General features: G+C 34.4%; 1 protein-coding gene across 2 annotated transcripts in view; it reads left to right on the top strand.

The window, feature by feature from the left end:
* LOC144963694 (uncharacterized) overlaps positions 1–12,136 on the top strand; it is a 14,914-nt gene extending 2,778 nt beyond the window's left edge. Inside the window, exons 3-7 of one of the 2 annotated variants that reach the window (XM_078897645.1) lie at positions 4,024–4,210; positions 7,020–7,222; positions 8,650–8,901; positions 9,558–9,729; positions 11,573–12,136. In XM_078897645.1, the coding sequence (XP_078753771.1) occupies positions 4,024–4,210; positions 7,020–7,222; positions 8,650–8,901; positions 9,558–9,729; positions 11,573–11,765 (1,007 nt within the window). In that variant the 3' untranslated portion in view covers positions 11,766–12,136. Of the gene's footprint in view, positions 1–4,023; positions 4,211–6,701; positions 6,808–7,019; positions 7,223–8,649; positions 8,902–9,557; positions 9,730–11,572 lie in introns of those variants that run through there. The other variant, XM_078897646.1, reaches the window with a different exon arrangement.
* Positions 12,137–12,500: the final 364 nt, after the last annotated feature.

Below are 12,500 nucleotides of genomic sequence, written 5' to 3'. Positions count from 1 at the left end.
TCTTCTTCTTCTTCTTCTTCTTCTTCTTCTTCTTCTTTTGTTTTTCATGTTAATAATACCGATTTTGATAGAGCTTAGTGCAATACCCACTAAATGTGCTCAAATAGCTTTACAAGAAATCTTTGACCGACAGCAACACGTAACATGTAGAAAGAGACATGACGCCTGTTAGGCGATGTTATAATTTTTCCGATAGAGACAACGCTGTTGACGGCCAGGTGCTCATTTTACACCTGAGTACGTTGATAGAATGTGAGTAAAGAGTCTTTTCCAAGGACTCAACAATGCGCCGAGCGAGGCTCGAACCCAGGACCTTGCGATCCGAAAGCGAGTGTCATACCACAAGCCCACATAGCTGCACGGATAATTATACATTTTTAATTAATTGTTAATGCTTGTTAGGTTGCTACCTCAAAATCTAACATAACTATTTTCAATTTTGATATCTTAAAAATAGCCTCATCGCTCTGAATGATTTCGCTTAGTATGAGTGAATTTGTCTTTAATCAAAATCGTGATTCGAATGGTCTTCCGATGAATATAAAATGTAAGTAGATGCAATGTCTGAAATTACAGTTCGTTTCAAAACTCCAGCACGCACGTTTTACTCAATTTCTTATCAACCGTGAGACAGATTTGCGTAATACTTTGCATGCGGTCTTAGATCTATAAACATTTTTTAATGTGATACTAATTTATTATCGGTTATTGTGAAATAGCAAATTCCTCTAAATTGGCTGTTTACATTTAATCACAGAAGATTAAGAGAAGTTTACTGCAATGACGTATGTTACTTATTTTCAGAAGTGTACCATTCTCAAAGTGATGGCCCATGACACTAGTGCTCCACAGCCTGGTGACTATATTTTTATCTATTTAAAAAAAATCGATGCTATGCGTTTATTCTTTTAAAAACAACAACAATTTTTTTTAAACAACATAAAAAAACAACAACAAAAAACAAAACCGCACATTCTCCGCTACATTGGATATAGACTAACGTACTGTCATTGGTTTTATGACATTATAATATAAATATATTTCCAACCACAATATGAGTAATTATATTACAAACGGTCCCCCACAAAAGTATAGCTTTAAATTACTAAACAAGTCTGTTGATTTAATTGAATTATAACTTTATTCAAAAAGAAGAAAATGTCAGAAATCAAATGAAAAGGTTTTGCCAATCTAAACGTACAAATTCAGTTACATGTAAAGACAATACAATACACACAAACAAATCGTGTCTTGTTGTTGTTTCAAGTTTTCTCTTGTTTTCTTGTAGCAGTGTTGATCTGACGTTTCGTGAAGAAGATGTGTAGTGAAGATACTTCTTCACTCTGTACCGAACACGGCCCAACAGATATTGAGAACAACTATGCTTCTCAAATATATTTTATGCACAAGACTTTGCACTATCCTTTTATGTCTGGATAGATATTTGACCGAACAAGTTCTAAACAGGCACCTAATATTATTATCACACTCTTTCATGGAGATGTGATATTACGACATACGTCGCTTTTTAATAATATGGCACCGAACCGGCTAGCATTTAATATTTTTATAACACAGTTTTGGCCTTCTCTAAGTTATATTTAATTTGTCACCAAACGGGCCAGCACGAAATATTGTATAACACAGTTTCGGCCTTCTCTTTGTTACACATTATCGGGACACAGATCTGCCTTTTCTGTTCTATGATTTTTACTGGTCTCTTTTAGATCGGACTGTCAGTACATAGATCTGCCTTCTCTATGCAAGGATTTTGGTCACCCGTTTACTGACTTACACAGTACAGTAACCTGCACTATGCCTTGCTATTTTTCGGCCCCGAATGTTTCTCACACAATCAACCCTGCATTGTTTGAAGAATAGCAAGTGCCGATTTGCGGCCTGCCATATGTTTATATATAAACATGGTGAGTAGTATTCATAGGAGGACAGAGAGGCCTTGTCAACACAAGATAGCATAGCAACATGTTTGAAAAATACAACTCATAGTCGCCTTAAGCTAATTTCCCATTGAGACTTAAGCGCGTTCTACAGTAACATGAGACGCACCATAACGTGATTGATATAATTTAGTGAGAAGTAATCACCAAGATGTGTGTGGGGGGGGGGTCCCGATAGCGCAATTTGTAGAGCACTCACTTCACAAGCAAAGGAATGAGATCGATCCCGGGTGCAAACATAACAGTGTGAAAGACGTTCTGAAACGACACAATATATCCCTCAGAACATTGTACAATAATATGAAATGAAAAAAAAAACCAATGGCAACACCACTCAACAAGAGTATATTATTTCAAAAACGTTTGGCCAAGTTGGCGGAGAAAGTCAGCATGACATCTAGATTCTGTTCTGAAAAAGTTTCCAGATTACTACTCTTTCCTTGAATCTGAAACTGACACACCCAGAAGCATTTTTCCTGCTCCATTGCAGTACCACTTGCACTCCTTTAAGTACAACTCATGTCAGAAACAAACAACACGTACAGGTACTATAAATTGTAAAAGCGACTCAATGTGGAGCCTGGCAAGTCTATTATTGTAAAGAACGTCCTGTTTCTGCCACTTCTCTCACCATCAAACCTGCCTTTAAAAACCCTCAGACTTTATAACACTGTTGAGAATGAAGACTATTCAGATTCAGACTCTGAATCATTGATTGGGACCAAAGATGATGAGTGGCTTCCATCTACCAAAAAGATCGCCGAAAACAACGCAACCCACACATTGTGAAACGATTTTCGTTGTTGGTCGATTTTAAGTGTTCTTAGTTAAATAATATTAACTTTTATGCTGAATTTTTTTATTATCTTTCATTTTTCCGACGTTCCCTTTTCAATGTGACCGAATTAAATGTGCTTTAGAGGGCAGCTTGAATACCGTGCAACGTAACCTCAATTTAGAATTTTATTTTTTCCAGTTTTTAACACATTTTTTCAATAAAGTTTTGTTTAACTTTCAGGTATTGACATGACTAATAAAACCACAAATATTGTGGCAAAGCAAGAACAGAGTTGTGGTTTGGTGATGATATTTTCAAAATATTTAGCTCAGAAGTTGAAATGTGTGCAAAGTATCCCCGTTCTGCGGTTCTGCAAAGCTGCGTAAGCTTTGAACAAAGAGTGATTCAGTTTTTTCCTGAGTTTTTTTTTTTAATATTTGTGTTAATAAGAAAAACTACTCATGAATTGATTATTTTTCTCAAAATAATCACTTCATTACAGGTTTGTTTGTTTTGTTTTTGTTTGTTTTGTTTTTGTTTTGTTTTTTGCTTTGTTCTTTTTTTTTTTTTTGTTCTTTTTTTTTTTTTTTTTTGGGGGGGGGGGGGGGGGGGGGGGTTCAGTTTTTATTTCATTTTTGTAATCGAAGCGGCGTGGCCAAGTTTCAATCGAATTCATACACGTTTCAAAAAGGCAAATCGAAAGGCGCGCGCTTAGGTTTTGAAACGAACTATAAATGCTGTTTTACTTATTGATGCTTTGCGTTTAGCTAAAATACTCACAACAATATGTGTAATTTTAAATGTTTATCATCTGATTGATAGAATTTAGTGAGATCAAATGTTAAAATGACTAGCTAAAAACAATATTAAAAAATTGAGTGACGTCAATTTCGTTCCATCGATATAAAAGTGGCACATCAGTACAGTAGTTATACTTGTAAACAATACAATCTTGGACTCCAGTCAAATAAGCCAAATCTTATTAATATACGATGATTTGTAAAATTAACTTTGAACTCAAACAAATTTCTAAGAATATTTAAAATATCGTACTCCGGTGTCAATGTGGAAAAAAAATATGGAAAAACACATTAGTTTTATCTTGATTCAGACATCATACTTAATCCCACCCCCCACCCCCCCCCCCCCCCTTTTTTTTTCAATATCCTACAGAATGTGGAATAGATAAATAACCCCCCCCCCCCCCCCAATGAAACCGGAAAAAAAAACATGATAAAAATTTTAACCATAATGACGATAACAAAATAATAACTCTTGTCCACCCAGACTGTCCTCCTGTATTTTCTTTTGACAAAGGACCTTACACCTACCATTTGGTCGTCGACTGTGTTGGGTCCTTCACTATGGCCAATGAGATGTGCCAGACCTTGAATGGGACTCTTGCATTGCTGAGATCTGATGAGGCCATAGAAAATATTGCAGAATATGTGTTTATGTATATCACCAAACCTATGTGAGTGGCGGTAGTTGTAATAATAATAATAATGATAATAATAATAATAATAATAATAATAATAATAATAATAATAATAATAATAATGATAATAATAATGATAATGATAATAATAATAATAATAATAATAATAATAATAATAATAATAATAATAATAATAATAATAATAATAATAATGATAATAATTGGTTGGTTCCAAGTAACCGGAGCGGAAAATGCAAAAATCGCTCAGAACATTTGGTTTTATGGACTTTTTTTTCGTAAAAGCTATTGAATTAGAAGACCTGAATGGGCGACTTGGAACATGAACAGTAATGAGTGATTTTAGATAGTCGGGAGCAGTGTTGTGAAGACATTTAAAGGTAAGACATGCTAGTTTATAATCAACTCTCCTCTCCACGGCCAACCAATGAAGAGATTCCAAAGCGGGCGTAATAAGCTCGTTCTTTTTTTGTTTGAGTGACAATTCGTGTTACCCTGTTTTGTGACAATTGCAGTCTCACTACCGAGCTCTCTGGAAACCTGAAGAGAATACATTTGCAATCGTCTAGCCTGCTAGAAAAAAAAGTGACTAAATAAGCATTTTTTGCGGATATGACTGATAATCTTTAATAGGGAATGTAAATTTTGACAGGGTTTGTTATTCTCCTGCCTATATTATATCAAATGTGATAAATATTCACACTCCCTTGCGTTCTTTAAGATCGTGCATTTATTCATTCTGCTCCCACTGTCTGGAATTCTTTACTATTCAGTGTTAGGAGCTGGGTTGTGGATTCCCAGTCATCTTTTAAAAAGAAATTAAAATCTCGTCTTATGAGAAGCTCTCTAGATTAAATAAAACATCCTATGTTTTGTAAGATATACATTTGTTACATCAGAATTCTAATGACATATTATAATCTCCCTTCGTCCGCCATTATTGTTAGATGTCCTGATTTGATTGTTATTCAATAATTCATGTTAACAGCTATTTTTCGTCGCTGTATGCATTATACGCACGTTTTTGTGAATGCGTGTGTCGTTGTGAGGGTATGTTTGTGCGCGCTTGTATAAATGGGTGTGTGTACAAAAATGTTTATTATGATGTTTTACAATTTTGTGCGCCTAGAGCTGTTTTGTCAACGGGATTGGGCGCTATACAAGTAAACTTTATTATTATTATTATTATTATTATTATTATTATTATTATTATTATTATTATTATTATTATTATTATTATTATTATCATCATCATCATCATCATCATCATTATTATTTGATATTTCATATCTAAATATTAATCAAAATAAAACCAAGGGTTTTTTTACAACTAAAGATCTACAAACGACAGTCACAAATCAAGAATTCTGAAAGTACGGTCTTCTACCTTTTTCTTCAAAAATATGAGTCCAGTCTTAACATCGTTAAATTTTAGTTTGTTTTGGGTCATCCAGAGTTTGATGGAGCGACGCAGTTAGAGATTTTTGTTTTCATTGAAGTTAATTTGGAGGAAGAAATTGGGAAATATAATAACTGTGTCTCATCAGCGTATAGGCAGTGACTGCTGCTGTAGGATTGTGGTGTAAACAGGAATGCACCCAAATGGATCACTGTGGTACACGGAAATTAAGAGTGATTTGTGTCGAAGATATCCCATTTATAATGGACAATTGTTTATTATGATTCTTCAAATAATAGACAAAAAGACGACCACTTGAGCGATATACCAGGGACTCCAAAAGAATCCTTCATTCGGTCCAAGTGTATCGTGTGATCAAAAAGAATCGAAAGCGCACTTAAATCTAGGAAGAGTAGTTCAGCATAGCTACTGTGCTCTAAAAAGGGTGATCAGATCATTGTGGACAAGAAGAGCAGTTTCGGTGCTGTAGCATGGTTTAATATGCGGATTGATATGTGTTGCGTACATATATATATTGTTATTTATAAAATATTGCCTCAGTCGTTTGACAAAATGCTTCTCAAAAACCTTTGAAATGAAGTTTGAATTGGATACAAGCATGTAGTTTTTTTGGGTTAAAAAAAAAATCGAAATCAATGTTTTTCCTTTTTAAGCAAAGGTGTAATCAGGGCCTCCTTTTAAAAAATCTGGGAAATTAGCGTGCTCGATAATGGCATAGTTGTCTTCAACGCACCTGAAGTTCTACATGCTGTTCCGTCCCTTTTTCTACACATTATAATTAGACAATGCATTTCTATTGTTTGCGCTAGGTTCAACCCGCTGTATAATGCTACTTTAAATTATAAAGTTATACAATTTAAGCAATAACTTTAAGATCGCTGACAGTAGTTATATTACACACACACACATACACACACACACACACACACGCACACACAGAGGCTATTAATATAGTGGAGAGGTTTAGCAGATAATACGTATCACCCATCACGTTTCTATCACATGATCGCTCTCATTATACTTAAAAATGGTAGGCTACGGCTGTGAGCATTTTTGATTGGATGTCACAATGTAAACATTCCCATGACCCTTATAAAAATTGCATGGCGGCACCATTTTTACGCATAATGAGAATGACCATGTCATCAGATACGTAATGCGAGATGCCCCTGTTAAACCACTCTTTTTTCTGGATGTAAGTGCAACGTTTCCTATTCAATGAGTAGCAGCAAACAATTGTTCCTGTCCGTTGTTTGGTACGGAAATCGGTATAGATTAGACAAATTCGTGGACCACGGCTCATAACGACTACTTAAGAAAACTAATTCTCAACTTTTCTCTCTCCCCCCCCCCCCCCCCCCCCCCCCCCCCCCCGGGCCTTTCCACCCAACCATTTCAATCTTAAAGTGTGATCCAAACAACGGCAGATCCACTGGTTGATACCCCTGGAAGTGAGGAGGTTATTTGCAGTACTACCTCAACATCACCACCTAATGATGGTGTTGGTAATGGTGGAGGTGGTGGTGGAGGAGATGGAGGTGGTGGTAGTAGCAGTAGCAGTGATAGTGGTAGCAGACGAAAAAGGGCAAGTTATTTTCCCTGTGTTACCGGTAAGTAAAACAATTTTCACCAATGTCAGAAATGTATTGGCCCGAGAGCAAGATATCCAGTTTACCAAGTCTTTCTCCAAGGTCAATGATTTCCCGATTGTGATCAGAATTTTTCTTCTTAGGAAAATTTATGAAATCTAACATCTTCATTTATCATCAAAATAATTGGTCATAAGTACTTAAGGAAAACCAACCAATCGTAAACAAAATATATTCTTGTGCATCATTTAAATACCTACTTTCAAAATATGATACTTTATCTCTTATCTCACTTGTCATGATATATAATATAGCTATATGGATTTTGATTTTTCTTTCTTATTTTCAATATTGATTTATTTTCTCTCTCACTTATCTTTTAAAAAATTGAAGTTGACTTATAATGTTCAAGATAGTAATTTAAAAGGTACTTTTATGCGTAGGCCATGATTTAATCTTTAAACTTAGTAAATGTCAAACACACATAAATAAATAGCTGCATATCTATGTTTTGTTTGTTTGTTTTTATTATTTTTGTTTGTTTTTGTTTATCATGAAAGTGAGATAATCATTTTCCTATTAGAATATCCTATGAAATTAGTCATTATTTATTTTGTTAATGTATTTGAAGTTGAATTTACGAATAGAGAAATAAGATTTGTGTGTGTGTATGTGTGTGTGTTTGTGTGAATGTGTGTGTGAGTTAGAGAGAGAGAGAGTGTGTGTGTGTGTGAGATATATATATATATATATATATATATATATATATATATATATATATATATAGAGAGAGAGAGAGAGAGAGAGAGAGAGAGAGAGAGTAACCTACATTAACAAAATTAAACTTTTGACTGTTGTTCTTGCAGTTATGAGCGGCGTAAAAACGAAGACTTTTGTCTTCGTCGATTGTTTTACCCATGAATATCTATGCTAAGCTTTAGGTCATACATAGGTGGTTCCTGGTTCAGGTCCAAATATTTATCGGACTTCTAGATAATGAATGGAAATTAAAGGAAACGTTGGTACAATAATGAAAAAAGGAGATAAATAGCTGTTCACACTTAGAAATCCGTTATTTTTTTTAAAAACTTATTTTCTCCCGAGGCGATTGTTCTTATTGAGTTTGTTTATCTTGAAGAAAAGAATAATATTACAGGTTGCTCATGAAATGAATTAATCTGCGCATTATAGATGATTATTGAAGTCTCAGGTTGGATACTTTTGGACATGTTTGGGTCATCTTGATTGATCGATATTTAAAGTAAAAGTTGTCTGGCCTAATTGGGAAAAACTGAGTTTTGTCGGTGAATATTACAGAATGAAAGATTGAAATGTTAAAAATTGAATTATATTGACTTATTCTCATCTATGCCCAACACACCCTTTTTCTTCTTTCCAATTAAAACTTCTTTTTCAAACTTTGATAAAGTTCTTTGTGTTTTTCAAAGCGGCCCCTAATAACCCGAGTTTAACCACTACGAACACCTCTGACGACAGCTCTCTCCTAATATTCACGTTCTGGACAGCACCTTTCGTTCAACTCCCTAAGGGTGGATCTGCGGACACAAGGATGACCTGTGCAACCATTCGTTTTTGGAAAGAAAACAACCAAGGAGACATTGCTAAATATCGATTTAACATCACCAATGAATGTAAAGAAGATCAACGGTCTTTTCCGTGGATTTGCGAGACTATGTCAGGTATAACCATTTTTTTTTTTTTGTGTGTATTACGAGTACTATCACAACGCTATTTTAGTCTTGTAGCTCTGAGCGGCATAAAGTCGAAAATTTAGAAAAAGCTCTTTACTCTCACCAAAATCGAGTGTAAAACGACTACCTGGTCATTTACAGCTTTGTCTCTGCCGAATGGGGGAAAAATGTAAATCGCCTCTGGGGCGTCATATCTCATCTTACAAGTGTAGTGGATAGTGCACTTTATAAATAATCAACTTTGTTTATGTGTTACTCAAACCGCCATCATCATCCTTATCACCACCACCACCACCACCACCACCACCACCACCATCATCATCATCATCATCATCATCATCATCATCATCATCATCATCATCATCATCATTATCATCACCCTTGTCATTTCTTCCTGCTCCTCCTCCTCCTGCTCCTCCTCCTCCTCGTCCTCATCATCATCATCATCATCACCATTATCATTATCATCGTCAAGAGAAATAACAAGGGAATCAACTAAAGTAGCGATGCCATAATAACGCTGATAACGATAACTAATAACCTTCGTGAACTTAGTAAGTTCACAAAGCTAATAACAATAAAAAATATTTGTTAGCTTATGTATTTATTTATTTATTGAAATTTCTTTTTAATTGCTATTGCAGATAACCATGAAGTGGAAACGCCGGGAGCGGTGACTAGGTCAAGAGTCGAGCAAACAATAATGGATTATCGCCCCTCTGCCATTGCTGTGGGCACTTCGGGGATTGCAATGATTGTTATTGTGTTTGTCTTCATACTTATTTTGGACATCTCGCAACTCATTGATGCCTTAAGGTTAGAATATTCTATTATGCATACGTACCTGTATAACTTTGTATTAAGATTCTAACAAAAAAAAAAAAACAACAAAAAAAAAATAAAATAATAATAATATAAAAAAATAAATAATAAATTAAATAGATAAATAAATAAATATATTTTAAAAAAACAACTAAATAAATAAATATATATATATATATATATATATATATATATATATATATATATATATATATATATATAATCTGAAAAGATGCATCTACTACAGTACCAGACTATGCAGATAGAAAAATGCATAAAAATCAATAATCAAAAGTGATTAATAGATAAATAAATAAATAAATAAATAAATAAATAAATAAATAAATAAATTAATTAATTAATTAACTGGGGATCGACTGAAATCATGGGTCAACATTGTCAGATGGTTTAAGCATTGCCTAGTCATTTCGACCACCCACTCCAAGTGTTTCGTGTGTTTAGTGGTTGGTTTCTGGCTGGGTATTTGTTTTTGTTTTTTTTTTGGGGGGGGGGGGGGGGGGGGGGCTTTTGTTTTTTGTGTTTTTTTTTGTTTTTTTTTTGTTTTTTTTTTTGGGGGGGGGGGCGGTTGTTGTTGTTGTTGTTGTTGTTGTTGTATGTCTATTTTAGCAAGAAATGTGCTTTAATTTTTCTTTTCATTTTATGGCACTTGGCTGCGGCTCACTCCTGTGCACTCTCGTTTGGTTTGTTTTGTAGATATACCATGTAGACAACTTTCCCAATGGGCTTGAGAAGTGGAGTCTTATTCATATAAGAAAAATCTTTACATCATATGCAGTGTTAGCTTAGTGACTTAGTATCCTTTGCCAAAAGGTCGTCTGACGTTACAGTTTGATTGTCCCTATGTCTGTGGTGAAAGCAGGCCATTCGCTTCTATCTTGTGCTGCGTCTCAATGAAATTTCGGGTGTTAAGGTTTGAATTTCTGTTTTCTGCCGAACTCTGAAAAATACCCAAAAAAACCCCCAATATTTTTAGATTTTGGCCAGACATCTCGTCCTTCAAATATCGATCGATTAAAATGACTTTCATCTTGTCGAAAACTCTCAAATATGTGACTCCCTCGACCCTTAACTTGTCAAGAAGTCTCAGGTTTGCAAGTTTTTTACAAGATGAGGATCAGGTTAATCAAAGTCCCAGGTTTGAGAGTTTTTACCAGGATGAGGGTCCTTTTAATCTCTCGATATTTGAAGGACAAGTTTTCTTGCCAAAATTTTTAACCTGCAGGCCACTATTTCAGAGTTTGGCAGGTTGTTTTAATCATTGTTGGGGTTGACTGGTAGAGCATGTGTTGGTCTACCTATATTTTGTGTTTCATTATCAGGAGAATATTATAATACCGTGGATTTGTTGGCAGAAATTCTAATAATACGTCTCTCATCGATAGTTGAAGTGAAGTAGTCCGGTATATATAGCGCTAAACCAACAAAACAAAAACAAAAACAAAAAACAAAAGAATTTCATGCTTATTTATAGTATTTGAGTTTTACAAAATACCTTCATTGAGAGAACTTGTTTTATTTATTAACCAGTTAACTGCCGTACTCGAAAAAAGAAACAGATTTTAAAAATTGGCTGGAAAACTCGCCCTTCAAATTTCGATCGATTAAAATGATGCTCTATTTGGCACACCTCTCAAACCTGGGACTTAGCACTTACTGACCTTGACTTTGATAGCTTAACACAAAAAGAACTTTTAAAATAAAAATAGCCATGCCTATTTGGGTCAAAAGAATAGATTTGTAATCTAACTCTAATTATTTCCACTATTTTAGGCGAACAGAATAAAATATGATATTTTTCTTCCATGTTATATTTCAGACACATACTCTCACATTCAAAGAAGGCAATAATGGAAGTAGAAAATGAAGATTATTACACTCCATCTCCATCTCCATCTCCCCCTGAATGTCCCAGCCCTATCATGCAACGTATGACTCAACTGGATGAAATGACAAGAGACCTGGAAAAAATTTATGGAGAGAATGGGCGCGAGCATCTGAACATTTATTAGAAATCCTTTCATTTTAATCATTGAAACAAGAAGTTCAAATGTTATATCATATTCTTAAAAGTGTGTCTGGTGCAGCTTTAAATTGACAGTTTTATTTAGTTGAGACACTATTAAGACATTGATGGAGTGTTTCAAATAGTCCAAAATGTATAGAATGTTATTTTTGTACGATTAAAAAAGTGTGGTATTATTAGAAGACAAACTATTTAGACTCCAAAAGCCCATTATTAAGCGGAAAAGGAGTACGTTCACTCACATGTTGGTTCGTATTGCTTGTATGGGCATGGTTGGTTCATCAAAGATTGTACGGCAGTTTATTAAAATAGTTAGAGAAAAAAAAAATGATATTCATTAAAGAAGAATAAAACCGAATGAAACATAAGTTGGTATGGCTTAAATTTTATTTTTATTAAAGATAAATTAATTCAAAATGTTCACGTAAGTGCCAAAACTTTAAATAACTAAACAAATGAAACAAAATCCCTGACTAACTTATTCAGATGTCTTGTCAAATGACTAGAGTATCGGCTGATGTCACTGCTCTTTTTAAAGTCAACAGACGTTGCACACAATTAACATAATAATTACATAACTACGTAAGTCAGATCAAAATGGAGGGGGGAAAATACAATCAAGTAAAAATTTAGTGAAAAGATATGTACTTCAGACGTTTATATAAAATTGCTGCCGAGCTTGAAGATCTTAGAGACAGAGGAAGATCATTCCATGATGTGG

Source organism: Berghia stephanieae, chromosome 2 (assembly GCF_034508935.2).
Source record: "Berghia stephanieae isolate SIO BIC M18660-M18661 chromosome 2, UCSD_Bste_1.3, whole genome shotgun sequence".
NCBI lineage: Eukaryota > Metazoa > Mollusca > Gastropoda > Nudibranchia > Aeolidiidae > Berghia > Berghia stephanieae.
The sequence above is the reverse complement of the archived record's forward strand: the minus strand, read 5'-3'. Positions and strand labels throughout refer to the sequence as shown.